The sequence below is a fragment of the Eutrigla gurnardus genome, assembly GCF_963514095.1.
Source record: "Eutrigla gurnardus genome assembly, chromosome: 1".
Lineage (NCBI taxonomy): Eukaryota > Metazoa > Chordata > Actinopteri > Perciformes > Triglidae > Eutrigla > Eutrigla gurnardus.
In genome coordinates, this window is record NC_139915.1 from 19,427,485 (window position 1) to 19,447,898 (window position 20,414).

The following is a 20,414-nucleotide window of genomic DNA, read 5'->3' on the forward strand; positions in this document are numbered from 1 at the left end:
GCTAATTGTGTTAACAGCTTCACACCAGAATCCAGATGGATCCATATCCAGTAAGGTTGCTGTTCGGGTGCTGCTCTGCTGTTTGAGTTCTTTAGATCCACCTGACGCTCCTCCACAGTCCAAATATGGTCAATTCCAAATGGCGATGGCCAATTTGTGTTATTTTGATCTGAAAAAAGTGTACCCACACCTTTTCAAAACAAAGTGAAGTCCATGCTTCCACTTCTTATAAGCAGTCGATGCTATATGCACAGGAATTGTTGAAGGTGGTGAAGAAGAAAAAACATACTGCATGTCTCAGTAAGTTATTCCAGGAAGAAATATAAACATGAGTTGACAGGAAAACAAGACACAGATGTAGTGGGATTAAAAATGAATGAATTCATTTTAAATCAGGAGCCAACACATAAAACATCAGTAACACTGATCCTGGAACAGCAGTAACACTGTGGCGTGATGTGTGAGCGTCACTCTTCTGGATGAATATTGCAGAACACTTCTATAGCAAGGTGACTATAACTCAACATCAATGTTTAACTCAAGATGGTCACTATAGGAGACAGATGTGGATTAATATGTGAGCAGACGTTTGCTATTTGCTGAGAGTGAACGTCAAAGCAGGGTGAGGTATTGTTGCTTTGTCTCTTCCAGTATTTATTTAAAGGATGCCCCCTCAAAGGAGCAGTGTATGGGATATAGTGGCAACTAGTGGTGAAGTTGTAGACTGCATCCAACTGAACACTCGTCTGCTCACCACTCTACAGAGAACTACAGTAGCCGTCAGGTGATGTAAAAATGCAAAGGCGTCTCTGGAGCCAGTGTTTAGTTTGTACATTCTGGGCTACTGTAGAAACATGGTGAATTCCTCGAAGAAGACTGGCTCTCTATGTAGACATGAAGGGCTTACTCCAGTTTTAGTGTTGCCGGGCCGGGAGAATGGTTCCCATGCAAGGTCCAAAGCCCACTCTGTATCCGTCTCCTTGACAGAAACCTAGACAGAGGGAAAGATGGGGCGTTACTATAATTATTAACATGTGATTATGAATACGATAATCAATAGTCAGAATTCTTATTGTAGTCAAACATTTTGCTAATTTTAAATGTAAGTTAATATTTGTGTTATTGAAAGAAGGTCTGGTAGAAACGTGACTTCAATAACCTTCACCAGCAGGACCTGGAACCCAATGCGTTTAGTCAGCTGTAGTATTAAAGAATAGTCACTGGCAGAATAAAATGTTGGTATTTTATGATTCTGCAAACCACAGACACTGAACCAAAAACATATCATATCAACATTCCTACAGTATGTGTATATCAGCGTTATAGAGTTTTTACCATTTGGTATGCTTTCGCTGTTTCAAAACCGCATTCTCAATGACATCATGGTTCAGGCAACTAAAATATTTGGTTTGGTTTAGTTAAAAAACATGGTTTGGCTCAAAATTAGAATAATTATTAGTTTGCGTGAGGGAATTTTGTCGATGCCTGATTCCCCCAGTGTAAGATTAATACATGTCATCTTATGAATAGTGTCACATTTAATCTGAGTTATTACTTGTGTCTGCTTCTTGAGGTGAGGCAAGGTCACAAGCAAGACACTAGCGTGTCACTCTTCCCTTTCACCTCAAGATAATACAGACGCCGTGGCAGCTTCCTCCAGATAACTTGGGTTTTTTATGCTTTCCCAGGAGGGACAGGAAGAATTGGGGTTGGCCCTGCACTGTTGAGTTCGTAGCTGTCGTACTGCTCAAACCTTCTCATGATGTACATCGAGCATCAATCACTATTTCTGCATAAGACATCTATCTCCAGAGGTCTCCTTGCTTTGGCTCATACATATTTCCATAACAAATTGGCGTCACAAACAGGATTCCAATACAACAACAACAACAACAACATGGTAAGTGCAAATTAAAGTTGTCTTAGCTTTGCCTTACCAGGGTTGTGTTTGATGGGATTCTAAAGGTCTGAGACTGTGACATTTAATCTTTGAATTAATAAAGATAAAATTGAGGGTTGGAATTTCGTCAATTCAGGGGCAAGGCCATTTGGCCTTCACTTTCATTTCTTTCAGGAGCACCAAGGTCACATGACAGCATAACATCCTAATTCATAACAAAACATGAATTATGTATTAAAATATTTTTAATGCCAATATCAAGTTAATGTTACATTGGATTTTTTTTTAAATAATGTAAAACCCCATTTTACCTATCCCCAAAGCAAACCGTCCTGACATTGTTGTTCCAACGACTCTGATTGTGCCTGATACAAATTCTATTCTTGCTTCATTGCCTCCTAATTAGAAATACTACACAGCTGTCAATCTGCATACGGATAGCTAGTTTCTGTTTACGTTTAAATTTAAAGGTAACCAAATTTACTTTCACAAGGCTAGTCCAAGGCTACTGCGAGTCACCAAGAGTGTGTACGCGGCGGTGGTAAAACGTGACCTGGATGATTTGCATCTCCCAGGGGGAAGCACTCTCCTCCAGTACGCTGATGATTTGTTGGTAGCATCTTCATCCAAAGAGGCTTGCCACGCAAACTCTATCTTGTTGTTGAAGAGACTGGCTGAGTGTGGTCACTGGGCCTCTCTGGCTAAGCTGCAGTTTTGTCAGCCAGAGGTGACCTACATGGTCAGTGTCATGACTGTGATTTTGTTGTTTTGGTTTCCAGGTTTATTTAATAGTCATTCTGTCTTGTGTTGTTCATGCGTTTTTCCCTGTCTTGTCTACTGTCATGTCTGTGGGTTTTTGTAGTGTTGGTTTCCTGTTTTATTTTGTAGTCCTTCTGTCTGGTTTTGTCACGTGCTTTACTTCCTGCCTGGTTTCCCTCCTTTTTCTCTCTCCCAGCTGTGTCTCATTGTCTCATCAGCCTTGCCTCTTGTTCTCCCCAATCACCATAGCCTGCCCTTGTGTCTCCACACCTGTCTGTCGTTTAACCTTATCAGCCCTGTGTATTTAGTCTGTGTGTTTCTGTTCTTTTTTGTTAGTTTATAATTTAAATAAACCTTTTTAACTGCATTTGGGTCCATACCTTCTTTAACCCGAGTACATCCGTGACAGTCAGTGCCTTTTTTTTATCACCGGCATCACACTGCAATATCACACACACCAGTGAATAGATCCATGATATGTCAACAAACCAGAAAAAATGGTCTTTTGTAAATATGCAAATCAATTTTGTACATATGCCGAATTGTCCAGGTATTCAGTATGACTCGTTCTTGTTGATCAGTTTTCAAAGTGGGTTGAGGCATTCCCCACAAGAAAGGAAGGCGCAAAACTGTTGTAATGGTGCTCCGAATCCATTGGCAGTTGCATGTTCCCTATCATCCACAGAGCTCAGGTCAGGTTGAGTGAATTAACTCGATAAAAGGGAAGTTGACCAAAACAATGATGCATTGCCGATTGTGCTTTATTCCATCCGAAGTGTACCAAATGCAACCACACGACTAAGTCCACATGAATGGGGAGGGCTATGACCACAGGAGCAAGCCTACCTTTGACACCCCACAAAACAACTCTGCTTTGGACTGATGAGTATATGACATAAGTATGTAAAAAGACTAACTGACAGTCTAAGAAAGTTTCATTTGCAGGTATCAGACAGACTTCCGAAGCCATCAGAGGAGTCAATTCATCCTTTTGAAGTGGGTGAATGTACTAATCAACTCTCTGGAGAATGTGTCTCTGTCTCCTCGGTGGAAAGGACCGCTCTAGGTGTTGCTGACGACGAGGACTGCTCTAAAGGTTGAAGGCAGAGCAGAATGGATCCATAATTCCAGGTGCAGACTGCACCACCAACAGCAGCTCACAGAGAGGCTGCAGCCGGTGGCGACGGGGGAGGTGGCTCTCCATCCTCCTCCTACTGAGCGTTAATGCCGAGGTTCTGAGTATGAGGCTCCAAAAGAGCCTGAGATTGAGCGCACAAGCTCTCACAACTGCAATACAGACATGACTATTGATGGAACACCACAGAGGTCTAGAGTATGCACCCGGGGGGAATATATAAGTAGGAGCAGTTAACGCTTATCCTGCAAACCTTTTTGCGGGGAACTCCAACCTTCCCCATGACCCTCCCACGAGTGCAGATTGAAAGCGCAACTTGCATCTTTCCGCTCATGTGGCACACAATCTGCGCTTTTACCCAAGTGCGCCTTGTTTGTAAATACCGTTCCATGTTTTTACACGCTAGTTGTGAACGGATTGCGCCTCAAGTCGGTGCAAATGTGTTTGTGAATCTATTTCACAGAACCTCAGCTACACATTGGAACTGAAAATGAATGTGTCATCTAATCTTCATCAAACTCGTCACAGTAGTGTCTTGACGCAGAAGGTTTGAGCACGGATGACGTTGTGAAACAGTTGGGGTTAATGGAGTAACGCGTGCTTAAAAACAAAACTACTTGGTTAAGGTTAGTAAACACACTGAACGTTTGGTTGCATACGGGATACGAATGACTTCCTCTAAGTCGGGACGGTACAATATAGGATCTCTTCACAGATCGCAGTAAAAAACACTCACAATATCAATGAATTTTCATTATTTTCATCAGGATAATCCAAATTGGCTGTCGAGCTACAAGTTGGATAAATAGAGTCTGACTTAAAAAATACAGGATACAAAAATAAACATTTGTATTTATTTATGGAGGGAGATTTCTACCATAGCAGCATTACGCAGAAGTGATGGTGCTGTATCGTAAACAGCACAGTGCAGCTGAAAAGGATCTGCTAAAACTGCTCTGGACTTTCTCACTCTTCATTCTACATCCATTCCTCTGAGTTTCTAGTAGTGTGTATTTTGGAGCTAGTTGAAATCTCAGTGCATACCATGTGTTTGAACAGCAAGAGTCTCTGTTCAAGCTTTCCCCGAAATGAGACCAGGCTGCAATGAATGATACATTTGAGTTGCATCATGTATGATCCAGTAGCTTTAAGTGGGGATATTTCTGTATACATACTTTGATACAGTAAGACAATCAAAAAGATGTGTTACTCATATATGAAATTAAATATTTCCACACAACCTGTGTGTCCTTTTCCTCATAGGTGATATAGTTTGAAAGCCAAGAAGCACTCTCTTTATGTTTCCTGGTAAGCGGCTGCTGTGCTGAAGGCTCAGTCTCACCTGTGATGCAGACTTCATCTCCATCCTTCAGGAAGGTTCTGGTCTCGCCTCCTCCTAGATCGATGCTCTTAGATCCCCTCCATGATAGCTCCAGCATGGAGCCAAAACTCTCTGGATCCTGTCAGGATACAGTTCACATAGGAAGTGTTTGATACTGCAAATGTACCACACATTTAGAAGACACACAACATTCCCTCTTTTATAGATAATCAATAATCCATGGTCCAATATGAAACTGATCAAATTTGCTTTACAGGGAAAATAAAATATTAAAGCAAGGAGATAATATGTGAAAACCCCAGAAGAGGCCCATATGTTTACAGCGTGAGACAATATGTACGATAGTCAACAGCGAGAAACAAATAATATAAATGACAAAACGACAAACAATCAGAGGGCCTTTTTATACAGAAGGAGAGTAAAAAATATGATGCGATCGGACTTTGCTTTGTGACGTAAAGCCGCAACAGTGTCTCTGTACAAAACATCCATCAAACAATGCAGCTTTGTGGAACCAGAGTGACGTCACACGGCTGATGAGAGCGCCGCTGACCGTGTGATGTGTTCAATGAGCATTGGAATTCTGATTAGCACAAACCCCTTTCCCTGTTCCTTACAACCTTTGTTAAAGAAACACCTTGGTTATTTCATGTTCTCTGTCTCTGCCTCCTATTTTATAAGTCAATCTTGCCATCGCTTCCCCTGGGTTGCTACAATATACATTAGGGCCGTGTTCAATATAAAATAAATTATCTTCACTTACAGAGACACACAATGTGAAAAATATCAATGTTGGTTGGTAAATACTGAGGACATGCAGACACTCACAGGTCCACTGATGGTACCAGAAGCCAGCAGGTCTCCTGGTCTGACGTTACAGCCGTTGACAGTGTGATGGGTGAGCTGCTGCTTAATGGTCCAGTACATGTACTGGAAACAGAAGTTATAAAACAAATTGAGTGAAGAGAGGCAGACTGTTTGCCTTCATATGGCTTCCATTTGCATAGAGACTGCTGATGCCGTCTGCTGCTGATGCTGATCAGTGTTAAAACTGTAATAGGTGTGTTTCTAATACTGAAGATAAAAGTATATATATATATATATATATATATTTACGACTTTAATCACGGGCGATGACCTATCCGATTTAGAGAACACCCAGAGTGCAGTTGAAGACGGTGAAAATAAACCTTTTTTATGTTTGTAAACATAACAACCTGAACAGCACAAACCACATGGAATCTGATTCTTTTCACTTTTGATTTGGGTCAATTTCGTATGTGATCCTTAATCACATAGGTCTGATATTTGAACAGCCAATAACAGACAATATTAGTTAGATCATAATTATCAGTATAATCGTGATTATCATCAAATGAGTGAATTGAAATAGGGGTCTATCTTGCTATCATGGAAGAGAAGTGAATGATGGCCTGAATTATCAGAATGAACAGACAATGTTGCTTTGAAAAAAAGTTGAATTTACAAATTGTTTTTTTTTACAATCGTCACAGAAAAAAAGATGCATTCCTTTTGTGATGCTCTAAAAATGTGCGTCTTGAAAATGTGATGTTAAGTGATTCCAATATGTTTTGCTGCCATTTTAAGCGTTCTAAGCATATTTGGATGATTATGGAGATAATATTGTGAATTGCAATTACTTTGACCTGAGGGGTATTCCATCAAACTCGTTAAGCGCTAATTTCGATAAGCCTCGCTACCTTTAGCGAGAGTTGCGTTCCATCAACGTGACTTGAGGCACTCTCCGCTAAGTAACCATGGGAATTTATCCGACCAGGGGCAGGCTAACCATCAGGCTTACTTTAGCGGGGGTTTCAGAGAAGTCCGTCTGTCGGAAACAACTGTACCAGCAGAAGGTTCCGCCAAGCAGTCCTCGTGATTTCGTCACGTGAAAGACCAAAAATTACCAAAATTACATATATGAAGTACAAACAGACTATATTTTCATCAAGCGTCTAAGAATACATGCTTGCAATTAAAAAAATATGAATAAATCGTTTATTTTGTTTAAGACCGACTGGCCATATCATTATCTAGAGCCCCCAGTTGGGTGAGTGGTGATGCTCCTGCCACCGAATGTGGGCATCCCAGGTTCACATCCTGGCAAGGACATCTAATGTGTGTTTTTTTTTTTTTTTTTTTTGTGCCTGTATAATTGTCTTTAGATCAGAGAATTAGACCAACATTTTACCTTAACTATGATAAATATGTCATACAATTTCCCCAGAACCCAAATATAACTTGCAAAAACATGATAGGCATAAAGATGTTATTATTAATAGCATGTTATAGATCCCAATGACAAAGGCATTGCTGCATGCAATTTTCAGCCACATAAATTCCTTTCAGGTGAGTTCATTAATAGGTTCATTGAATGTGTTCATTGAATTGTTGAGATAAATGAGTTGGTCAATGTAGATGCATTTACTAGGCCTATCGAGAGAGAGAGAGAGAGAGAGAGAGAGAGAGAGAGAGAGAGAGAGAGAGAGAGAGTGAGTGAGTGAGTGAGTTCCGGCCAAAGAAAGAAGTTTCACAAAATTCCATAGTCGGGAATTGAACCGTGGCCGGCCGCGTGCAAAGCCGGCGCGTTACCGCTACACTATCCTCACATCCGAGAAATCCTTGTCAGTGTTATATTAGAACATGTTACTCTTAACGGTACTTCCGTATTTAATCGTTCGGCAATTATTGCCCAAGCAGCCTCGCGATTTTTATTTATCACTACAGTATTCCATTTTTTGGTTATGATGGGTTTGTACTCCTCGTACAGTTCCATCAATATTTTTTGCTATGGTCTTTTCTGCCATTTTCTCGATGATTCGACATTCACGATTCTGGGCTGGCTTCATATCCCATGAACGTGCGTAACACACTACAACGTTAACCTGGCTTGAATTAGCCTCAACAAGGCGCGGCTGAAATGCGTTAATGGAATGGGTTTAGCCACAAGTGGAAGTTGGCGTTAGTTCTAACCAGGCTTAACTAGGTAAGCGCCGCCTTAATTAGCGAGTTTGGTGGAATACCCCTCAGGATAACTGGGACAGGAAATATTTGTATTGTCTCGAGGCGGGGGCCCGTTGCACAAAACTAGGATTAAGGTCTGAGCAGAGCTCAATCGATCCAAAACAAGAGCGTCCAGGCTTAATTGGTTGCATAAAGACCAAGCCAGGATGAGCAGGATTCATCAAGCCAGGTGAAACCAATCCTGGATAGGTGCACGCTCACGGCTCCCCTTAAATAGACCCCGCCGCCGATCACAGATTCACTGATTCACCATGGCCAATAGAGCGGCATACTTTTCCCCGCCGGAGGCAGAAATCCTCATGGAGGCATACGAGGAGGTCAGGCTGCTCTAACTCAGCTTTCGTACTAAAAAGTACGAAAAGTAAAGCACGATATTTTCGTATGCTTTCCTGCGTATTACACAGAGCCGTGGTCACGTGACCGATGCGCGTTATGCTGGTTATTAGAGAGCATCAGACCTAAACCTAACCATAACCCTCAGGGGGTTTAGCTCAGGAGGTAGAGCGGGTTGGCTGGCAACTGCAAGATTGCTGGTTCGATCCCCAGCTCCTCCTAGTTAGCATTTACCTAACCTTAACTCTAACCCTAACCAACAAAAGATCATATACATTCACTGAAGGAATAATATGAGAACAAAATGCAGATTTTTCGCTAGGAATGTCATCAAAACGTACTTTAATACTCTCCTCCTCTAAAACAACGGGTTACAATATTATGAATTTATTCTCGTAAATTTATGACTTTATTCTCGAAGTCTGTGAATTTTTATTTTTTCTCTGTGGCTCTAATATTCCGTCATTTTATATATAGCCTTATAGTCTATGGGAAACTGTAAATTACCTAATGACAGCAACATCATCTAAAATCATAATTTATCCAAAATGATTGAAATTAATGATCACAAACGTTTAAATAATGACAGTGGGTCTAGTTATATGTGATAACAATGTGTAGTGGGCATTGGAATAACTATTGGTTTCCGTTTGTGGTGACTGCTGACTGAGATAAGGGATGAGATTAAATAGATCCTGGAATTTAGCCTGGTCTGGAGCAGGCTCACTCCACAGAATAAATCTCCATGGTAACTTATACCATAACATATCCTACTGCCCCCTATCCCGCTTTTGTGCAACCGGATCACGGATAAGTTGAACCAGGATAACCAAGATATCCCGGCTTAATCCCTTATCGTAGTTTTGTGCAACGGGCCCCGGGTCTGTTGTTGCCATAGTAACATAAATGTTCCCTCAATTTCACAACAACTCTGTTCATTACTTTCTTCACCATTGTTTCCAGAACGCTCTGTGCTCGCTCCGACACACAAAACGTTTTCGTGTGGACACCCTCTCACACACCCTGCGTTTGTTTAAATCCTCTTTAAGACTTGGGCCCCATCCACATGGAAACGTTTTTTGTGGGAAACCGCAGAAGTCTTGTGCGTTTCGGCCGGCCGTCCATACGGATCCGGCGTTTTTGCTTCCTGAAAACTCACTTTTTTGAAACCGGCTCTCAGGGTGAAAAAGAAAAAAACGACACCCCTCCGTTTCGTGTTCGTTTTCATGTAGACGGCGAAAACGAATACGATGACGTCATCGGCCCGCCCCTCGACCCTCGAGTCTGACTTCTTGCGTCTCGTAACAACAACAACAACGGCGGCCTATGTGCTCGTAGCAGATATTCTGCTCGTCTGTACGATGGCGTATCAGGGCCACTGTATGAAAAACAACGGAGCCGAGAGAGGACGGCGATTTTTTACGATGCTAACAAACAACTGCTAGCTAACTTCCCATGAATGTAGACATTTATTTGTCTAATTAATCCATCCCAACGTGTGAAAACGCCTCGTCAAGGTCCTTAGGCCGATGTGGGAGACCTGTTAAATATCAAAGCCACCCTCTTCCTTGTATGCTTGACTAGTGGGTGTCATAGTGGATATGGTTGTTACCTTGAAGTTTGACTTGCAGATGGTTGCAGCCTCAGCCATGCCCTGTCCTTTAAGAACAAGCAGAAACAAGTTACACACTGAAACACTTCATAGCATGTTATATGCAGTACAGTAGGTGACAGCAAGAGTGGATGGTAGTAAATAACTAGGTACATTTACAACCAGCTCAGCCTGTCTCCTAAAAATTACATTTCCACACAACTTAACTACATTGTGAATAACATTTCCAGGGAAACCAAACAGTCACATAGTTAACGGTTTGAAATCATTTGTTTAACAAAAGTACACAGTTAGATTCAGTCAACAGAACTACTTGGTTCTAACAGGAGGACACAAACATCAGCTTCCTGGTGAAAGTCCTGTTTTTTGACCCGTCCTACACCCAGACCTCCTCACTACCTGGACTTCTAGGGACTTATTTGAAACTAATTAGAGATACAGTATGTCTAGAGCAAACATAATCCACCACAAAATATGTTTCCCTCTAAACACAATTCACAGTGATGTTCAGTGAGTTTTGCAAGGCTGGCTGGATATAGCAGCTGTGTTGAGTCTGTGATTTTTCTGATGTCACGCTGTAGAAGGGGAACGTAGAACCAGACGTCCTTCTGGAATTCAGAGGGGAATCTGTTGGGTCAAGACTCCTTTTATTTGACACCCGACTTTATATAATCAGCCTGGTCTCCTAAAAATGATGTTCCCACATAATGACACTGCATTGTAAATTAAGGTTATGAGGGAAACGTATTTTGTAATTGATTACATTTGCTCTTGACCAAACAAATTAGTTTACAAGGCCACGTATAGGTTGGACTTCTGGATGGAGGACGGGTCTAAAAACACAGGACCTCCACCAGGAGTCTTAGTGTCCATTTAGAACCAAATAGCTTTTGTTTCAATTTCATAGTCATTTTAATCCAAACCCTGATTTTTTTTTTTTTTTTTTTTTACTAAACCAAACCAAGTAATTTTGTCTTAACCTAACTATGTTGTTCTGTTGGTTCTATTAACCAACTGTAAATGTAATTGAGAGTGAAGTTAAGTTGTATGGGAATCTAATTTAGTAGGAGACAGAATTGAGCAGCTACAATAAAAGCAAAATATAACAAATATGGAATTACTGCTTACATTTGAATCCATTAGAAATAATCTAATAATAAATAGTAATACAACAATGACAGGAGCACTTGTACTTACTTTTTTTACTTGTATTATACTGTAGTCTTTATATTTTTGTGCTACTGCCATACTTAAGAAACATATCTGAATAATTCTAATTCAGTCAGTTCATTAAAAGACAAACTATTAACATTATATTACATTTTTGTTATTTAAGATAGTATTCAAACTGCAAGGTAATGTTGCACATTTCTATCATTAAGCTGTTAATATTTGTAGAGAGGAAGATAAACTCGTCCATATCCCTGCTGAGCATTATGTTCCTGATAACAGTACAGGTGTTGAAATATTTAGCAGCATGGATGAGAGGGATGGAGATATAAGTGAATGTAATGTAACGGCTCCTCAATAGCGTGGATTACCTGAGGGCTTTTACTGCAGGCAGTGTGTGTGTGGCTGTGTGTGTTCGTGAAACCATCACAGTTGGTTGAATGAGAGACATTGTACCTTTAAGTGACACAAACAGGTTAATGTTGAGAGTGTAGGCATCAGGGTGTTGCAGGTAGGGGAGGGGCTCTGGGTCCTGCACAAAGACGAGACAGTTGTAAGTTCCAGGGAATCAGCATCACCGATGCTCACCACACGTTTCCAACCTGGAGAAAACAGCTCATAAACAGCTGTTTTTCTCGAGGAGTACTCATTAATGTTTCCAGAGGCGCAAGAGAAAGCATCCTGACTGGAAACCTTACAGACTATCATGGGATGTTCATGGTCCAGGACAGGCAGACTCTCCAAACCACCAGAACATCACATCGACCAGCATCAGTGATGTTGGTGACAAGAGGTGCTGCACAGAGCCCATATTAAAAGACTAAACCCACCCAGACACAGTCTGTTCACCTTGCTGCATTCTGGGAAGAGATAATAATAATAATAATTCTTTATTTATATAGCACTTTTCGCAGCACAAAGTCACAAAGTGCTTCACAAAACATAATAAAACAACACAACAAAGTGCTTTCACAAAACATAATAAAACAACACAGTATATACAAAGATGAAGAGCAGCAAAGAATAAAACAACGAAAGTAATTAACTGCCATGCAGTTAATGCAGTTCAAAGGCCTGTCGAAACAGGTAGGTTTTAACTGCGCCTTGAAAGCTACAATCGACGCAGGGGCTCTTAAGTCTGAGGGAAGAGCGTTCCAGAGTCTGGGGGCCACCGAACGAAAGGCTCGGTCCCCTTTCGTTTTGAGGTTGGTTCGGGGAAGAGCGAGGAGCCCCTGGTCGGAGGACCTTAGGGACCGGCTAGTGGAGTAGGGCTGGAGGAGGTCGGAGATGTAGGCCGGGGCAGACCCATGCAGGGCATTGAAGGTGGTTACCAGAATTTTAAATTGGAATCTAAAAGCTCTGGGGAGCGGAGGATAGGAGTGATATGGCAGGACTTCTGTGAGCGATTTGGCAGCCTAGCGGCAGCGTTCTATATTAGTTGTAGACGGTCCAGAGATGATTTATTGAGGCAGGTAAACAGTGAGTTACAGTAATCGAGTGATACACAAGTATCACCTGACAAACCAGCAGACTTCAGAGAGGCTCAGAGAATCCTAAATTCATCCTCCACCGTGTAAGATTCTTTTTTTTATGTTATTTAGCAACAATGGGACTACAACCTTGTAGTACAATGACAATTAAATTAACTCTGAAACACAAACAAAATGGTGAAAAGGCTCTGATGTCCCAACAGTGTCTCTCGACAGTGTATCATTTGTTCCTGCACAACGTTGTTTTTTCTTTCTGTCAGTCGGAATGACATTACACAACAAAAGCAACATTACGTTTAGACAACAAAACTCTTAGTTATGTTTAGGGAAACTGTAACAAAGGCCACTTCACAACAACACTTTGGGACACTGTGTGTCCCACACCGGTCTCCTGTGTTGTTGGACATCCACTGCTCTCTCCTCATGGAGGAATTCTGAGATACTGAATATTCACAATATGCAAATACCACAGGCCACGCACCCCGACCACCACAGCTGCTTGCGCTCATGCTCCCGCTTCTATATTACCGGTGGACGAACGACAACAAGATGGCTAGCGGAAACATCGGCGAGATTCAGCTGGGGTACTATGAACCGACACGAGGATGGATGCGTCCGATTGGGAGGCCCGGACTAGAAGGTGCGAAACGCAGAACGCCCGCGGCATGACCGGCGGGGGACGGAGCCCCCCTGGCCACAGCGGGCACACGTGCGCGCCTCGGGGAACGACAGTGATTGGTTACCTTTGGTGTCATTATTTTCAGCACAACCTCATATGTGTGACTGTACAGTTATTTTTTCATTTTAACACAATGGACCACAAAAAAACATAAAATCAGAGAAGGAAAAAGTTAGATTTTTTTACTGTGAAAACCAGAAAAATATTTTTATTAATTAAGAGCTGCTCCACATTCAGCAGTCTCTTCATTGACTCACAAAACAAAAAAATCAATTACACCAAACACTACATAACACACTAACTATAGAGTGGCGAAGCCCCGCCCCTTCCACTAGACTTGAAAAAAAAAATCAAATCTGGACGCACGAGAGGGAGAGAGAGAGAGTGAAACATGCCACTTAACTATTGAACCAAAAAGAGAGAGAGAGAGAGAGCGGATGTGGCTAACGATTAGCGTTAGACAAATTGCCTTAACTCAAATTGCCTTAACTCCAACATAATTGGATTTAGTCGAAGACTCGCAGTTATACGAATATTCAAATGCATGCTATAATATCTTAAATTTGTCACTTGTGCCAGTTGCTGTGTCTGGTTTCACATATTGTGAGACTGAACGGTCTTATGTCCAGTCGTCCCGCGCATTATTAAACAAACATGGGAGTGGAGCATCAAATCTTTCTGTGCAGCAACGTCGAAATATGGGACAGGCAGGTTGGACGTGGTTTTAACCTGCTGTACAGATGCCATCTTTACATGCCTGTTTTACTGTGCATATAAGTTTAGTGATATGCAGTTGGTTATGCAGTCTTTGAAAGCTCAGGTCATATAAACGTATTGAATGGATGTAACTGTGGAACTGTGTGATTTTAGCTGCATGATCCTAGATTTACACTGATTTATTTAAATGTGAAAACTTTCACAAGTTGCTGTAGTGTGTTGCAGTGCCTCTGTTTCAATGAAGTATTTATATAAATAATTTTCAAGCAAATTGTGTTTACACAGTACTATGTTGTTTTTAACTGTTTGAGGTCTGCGCAGCCATGAACAGTATTACTGAAAAATGTTTCTTTCTTTTTTTCCAGATGACTACAATGCAGCTGGGCTTTAACTCCCTCAAGCTGTCGATCACACTGACCTTGGAAGTCCAATCCAATCCAACTTTATTTGTTAAGCACTTTTACACAACAAAAGTTGACCAAAGTGCTGTACAGAAGAAAAGCCCAAAATTACATAAAAATACAAAAAAATAAATTAAAAGACATAAAACATGAGTAAAAGTAATAAAAATAATAAAAGCCACACAATAAAAAGCAATGAAAATAAGACATTTAAAACAAGGAGACAAGTCGACATCTTACTGGGTGCCAAAGGCCAAGGAGAAGAGATGGGTTTTAAGAAGAGATTTAAAAAAAGACAGAGAAGAGGCCCGTTTAATGTGCTGAGGCAGAATATTCCACAATTTAGGAGCCGACACAGCAAAGGCACGGTCCCCTCTGAGCTTCCGCTTAGTTTTAGGCACACTCAGGAGCAGCTGATCAGCTTACCTGAGAGACCGGGCGGGTGTATGAGGGTGTAGAAGCTCAGAGGGGTAGGGCGGGGCAAGACCATTCAGGGATTTAAAAGCAAATAAAATAATTTTAAAATGGATCCTAAAAGGAATAGGCAGCCAGTGGAGTGAGGCTAAAATGGGGGAAATGTGTTCGTGTTTACGTGTGCTAGTTAAAAGACGTGCAGCTGCATTTTGTACCATCTGGAGACGGGCAATGGAGGACCCACTAACCCCCACATACAGTGCATTGCAGTAGTCCAGCCGAGTGGTAACAAAGGCGTGGATTACTGTCTCGAAGTGCTGCCTTGATAGAATTGTCTTTGTTTTGGCCAACTGCCTCAAATGGAAAAAGCTAGATTTGACAACAGCCTTGATCTGACTGTTGAGCTTAAGCTCAGGGTCCACTTTCACCCCTAGGTCTGTGATGCTCTGTTTGACATACTGGGCCAAGGAATCCAGATCTACAGGGGGGGGGGGGGGGGGGTCCCAGTCGTGCCACCAATCACTTCTGTCTTTTTGTCATTCAAATTTAAAAAGTTCATTGCCATCCAGGCCTTTATATCCTCGAGACACTTAAGTAGCAGCCAGACATCGTAGCCATCTTTCTTTTTAAGAGGCACATAAATCTGACTGTCGTCCGCATAACAGTGGAATAAAATGCCGTGCTTCCTAAGTATGGAACCAAGCGGGAGCAGATAGAGAGAGAAGAGGAGAGGGCCAAGAACTGAGCCCTGTGGGACTCCAGACGAGAGAGGAGCAGAGGAGGATACAGAGTCACCAAGGCTGACACAGAAGGTTCAATCAGCCAAGTATGACCTGAACCACTCCAGTGCTGTGCCCCTGATGCCCACCCACTGCTCCAAACGTGAGATCAATATTTCATGGTCCACAGTGTCAAAAGCAGCAGTTAAATCTAAAAGCACAAGGATAACACAGTCACTTGAGTCAGTAGCTAAACATATATAATTAAAAACTCTTAAAAGAGCTGATTCAGTGCTGTGCAGGGTTTTAAAACCAGATTGGAAAACCTATAGAATATTATGCTCTTCCAGAAAGGCCATTAATTGATTGTGCACGATCTTCTCCAGGGTTTTTGAAAGAAATGGTAGTTTGGAGATAGGCCTGAAATTAGCAAGAACTGCTGAATCTAGACCAGGTTTTTTGATCAGGGGCTGTACTACTGCATGTTTAAAATTTTCAGGGACCACACCTGAGGTCAAACTGCTATTAATGACTGTAACAACAGATGGCCCAACAGTGGGAAAAAACCTCACTGTGATGGAGGGGACTCTCCAATTTCATTCAAAAGAAAAAGGTTGTATGCCATTTCAATTGTTGCTTTTTAATCTGTGATGCACAACATTTGAAAATAGTCTAATTTGTAATGAAATTATTCAATTGTTTTTAGACGCAAGAACATTTTATTCCCTGGAGAGGAAGATGACGACGATGAGAATGATGAGATGAAAGGCATCAGGAACTTGACAGTCAAGAAAGGGGTAAGAAGCATCAATCCCTATTTAAATGATGATCTATTTTGTTACAACAGATAGTAGTACTAAGATTTGATATGATTTTTTTAACAGATTGGATTCATTGCTGAGTGCTCCAATGATCCCTGGGCATATCCACCTTGCTGACAGTCGTGACCTCCATCCAAGCAGCCGCTGACCGTTTTTAAATGTGCAGAGAACTGGTTCATGTGTCACAGGGTAGAGTTTTGTTTTATCATTTTTTGTGTTGATTTTGGTTTGCTGTGTTTTATTTATTCCAGTTGTGTTTTGCATGTTTATTCATTTTTTTCTTTTCACCTTGGTTTTATTGTATGCTTTTATTTTGAAATGGTATTTGTGTGTGTTGATGCTGTTTTTTTACTTCCGCCACTGTGACCCCGCTCCTGGTCCTTGTTCATGCACTGAGGGTGCTCATAAAGGTGCAGAGTCCTGGTTCATGGACTAGTATTTAAATGTACAGAGTCCTGGTTCATGTACTGACAGTATTTAAATGTGCAGAGTCCTGGTTCATGGACTAGTATTTAAATGTGCAGAGTCCTGGTTCATGGACTAGTATCTAAATGTGCGGAGTCCTGGTTCATAGACTAGTATCTAAATCTGAAGAGTCCTAGTCGATGGGTTCAATCTTAAAAATGCATGTGTACTGCGTGTGATGGGTTTGAAAATAAATAAACATTTGTACTCGCTTTTTTTTTTTTAATCTGGATCGAATATTAAATTAAATATGGCATATAAATTAAGTGGCTGAGGTTTAATTAAGGCTGATATCAGGAACCACATCTGAAAATGGCTTGGCCCAGAATAGGGCCAGTTCTGGTTGTACAGTTTGGCTGAGTTACGGGCCTTATGTGGCCCACGTTTTGGATGCCGGATGTGGGCCACTAAAGGACCATAATTCATTGCTGTATGTGGGCTGAGTGCAAGTGGGTTGTGTGGCCCAGTGATGGGCCACACAACCCACTTGCACTCAGTTTTGCTAAGAAGTCGTCACGAGGAAGAGGGAGCATCCGATTTGCGATGTACAGCATTGTCCGAGCTGGAACCATCCTGCTGCAACGCTTCCACCCGGGCGAGGAGCACGGATTGGCGCTGGATGACATCATCCAGGAGGGTTGCAATGGAGCGGAGCTCTGACTTCAAGCTGGACAGCTCATGATCCTCCGGGGTAAGTGGGAACATTCTCTTGAGGCTGAAGCGGTATCAGTTAGAGGCGGCCTGCTATCCGCAGCTCCGATCGTCAGATGCTGATGACTCGAACGCACACGCACACTGCTGCTGCTCCAGGGCTGGAGCCGATCCCAGCTATCATTGGGCGAAGGCAGGGTACACCCTGGACAGTACGTCAGTCTATCACAGGGCCAACATATAGAAACAGACAACCATTCACACTCACATTCACACCTACGGGCAATTTAGAGTCATCAATCAGCCTATCCCCATCCTGCATGTCTTTGGACTGTGGGAGGAAGCCGGGGATCCCGGAGAGAACCCACGCTAACACGGGGAGAACATGCAAACTCCACACAGAAGGAACCCGGGCCGACCCAGGAATCGAACCCGGGACCCTCTTGCTGTGATGCGAGAGTGCTACCCACTACACCACCGTGCAGTCCTTATTCAAAATCATAAGATGTAAAAAGTACAAAACAAAAGATCAAGGAAAAAAACAGGCTAACGCAAAAACTATAACCACAATATGCATGCAACTGCAGCGACGGAAACGTGACGTCCACCCACAAATGGGCTAGTGGATGCCTGTCTTTACTGGTGTACTAACCTGGGTGGGGTTGGGCTCTGCAAAGGGTAACAGTGCCTCCATTGGGACGACCCAGGGTGAAATGGTTGTCCCAAAGTTCTTCCCCAGGAAAGGACCAAGAGGAACGTACTCCCACGCCTGGATGTCCCTGGCTGAAAAGAAACACTGCGTGAGTAGGCAGATTATGGTTTCTGTAATACGGTACTCATTTAGTTGTCGCTGTGAATTTGGGATCTGCATCAGTGAATCAGTGATGGATCTCGGGGTCTAGTTGAGTAAGGATTAGTTGAACCTTGCTTCACTAAGGGGGCGTCCAGACGAAGCGAAACAAACTTTTTTTCTCCGTTTTGCCTTGGCGTCTTTTCAAGAAAATCTGCGTCCAGACGAATCCACTGAAAACGACTCAGCGCGCTGTAGTACATATTCCAGGCCCTTATGCGGCGCTGTTTCTGCTACAAAAACGCAGAAGAAGAGACGGAGCTTGACCGGATGTTTGCCATTGCTATGGCAACACGTGAGAGTTACGGCTAATCTCCGCCCGACCACCCGATCAATAAACACCCATAAGATGACAATTTGGCCCATATAAATAAAACCAACAATAAGCATCAACAGCCGTCACCCTAAGGACCTTGACGAGGCGTTGTCACACGTTGGGATGGATTAATTAGACAAATACATGCCTACATTCATGGGAAGTTAGCTAGCGGTTGTTTGTTAGCATCGTAATAAAGAAGCATATCTGCGACTTTTTTCCAGGAATATCGCCCCCCTCTCTCGGCTCCATTTTTTTTTCATACAGCGGCCCTGATACGCCGTCGTACAGACGAGCAGAATATCTGCTACGAGCACGGAGGCCGCCGTTATTGTTGTTGTTACGAGACGTCGCGGGGGAAGAAGTCAGGCTCGAGGGTCGAGGAGCGGGGCGATGACGTCAGCGTATTCGTTTTCGCCGTCTTCACGAAAACGATCACGAAACGGAGGCGTGTCGTTTTTTTCTTTTCCACCCTGAGAGCTGGTTTCAAAAAAGTGCGTTTTCACGCCGCAAAAAAGCCGGATTCGTATGGACGGCAGGGCGAAACGCACAAGACTTCTGCGTTTACGCACTGAAAACGTTTTCGTGTGGACAGGCCCTTAGTCAGCTGTTCATCCTGGTTTGGCCTTTGTGCAATCCATTAAGCCAGACTGCTCTCATTGGGATATGTTGAACCCAGCTTAGTCATTTATCCTGGATATCTCAATTCTGCTTTTGTGCAATAGTCCTCTGGAGTTGTGGTGACTTTCTGGTTAGCAAGGTAAACCCAAAAAATTACATAATGTGTAGGCTCTTTGACTCATGTTTTCCATCATCTTGCAGATACAATGGATTACACAATGCTTCAAGAAAAAGGGAAATTAATTGAATTACATTTCATTCTTGTACATTGGACAAATAACCTTTTTTTCATAGAATTGAATTGAATTCCTGTGGGAAAGTGTGAGGTGGTGCAATTTCTCAATCCTAATATTTATATAGGAAATGCAGGATTACCTGTATCAGGGGCCTGTACTACGAAGCAGGATTTGGGCTTAGCGAGGTAATTTACGATGCTGGTTCACTTCTTACCGGGGTAGATTGCCATGGATACTTACGCTGCAGAGCTAACCTGCTCCGGAGCAGGTTATGTTCCTGATAAGTGATCAACGTGGAGAAAAACACTGCCTACTGACCAATAAGCTCTCTTGGTGCGCGGATAAAAAAAAAAAAGAAACTCGGTGGATCGTGAGAGGGTCTCGTAGGAGAACTATAGTGTTCAGAGACCGGCAAAACCCTTTTTCTGCCCCTGACGGTGTTTTATATGAGAGATACAGATTATCATCGGAGGGCATGACTTATCTGTGTCAGCATACAGCCTACTTACCACTTTGAATTATGTTTTTATATTTATTTGATTTGCTCCCAAGTCCGTTTTTACATCGTCGGGATTGCAGGTGGAAGAATTAGGCTGATATTGTCATACACCACGTTATAAGAATACAGCTAAGCAACACATTCATTATTTTAAAGTTATATTTTTGGCCTTTTATTGTGGGAGGACAGTGTGAGAGTTAAAGGGGTGAGAGAGAGAGTGACGACATGATTTAAAAGAG

At 42.3% G+C, this 20,414-nt stretch overlaps 1 protein-coding gene across 1 annotated transcript in view; it reads right to left on the minus strand.

Annotated features, from left to right (window-relative positions):
• Window positions 1-324: 324 nt before the first annotated feature.
• fah (fumarylacetoacetate hydrolase (fumarylacetoacetase)) overlaps window positions 325-20,414 on the minus strand; it is a 31,630-nt gene continuing 11,540 nt past the window's right edge. The window contains exons 9-14 of the mRNA XM_084007273.1: window positions 18,306-18,436; window positions 11,753-11,828; window positions 10,127-10,173; window positions 5,965-6,066; window positions 5,137-5,254; window positions 325-991 (exon numbers count right to left, since the gene is read on the minus strand). Coding sequence (XP_083863399.1) covers window positions 915-991; window positions 5,137-5,254; window positions 5,965-6,066; window positions 10,127-10,173; window positions 11,753-11,828; window positions 18,306-18,436 — 551 coding nt within the window. The 3' untranslated portion in view covers window positions 325-914. The remainder of the gene's footprint in view (window positions 992-5,136; window positions 5,255-5,964; window positions 6,067-10,126; window positions 10,174-11,752; window positions 11,829-18,305; window positions 18,437-20,414) is intronic.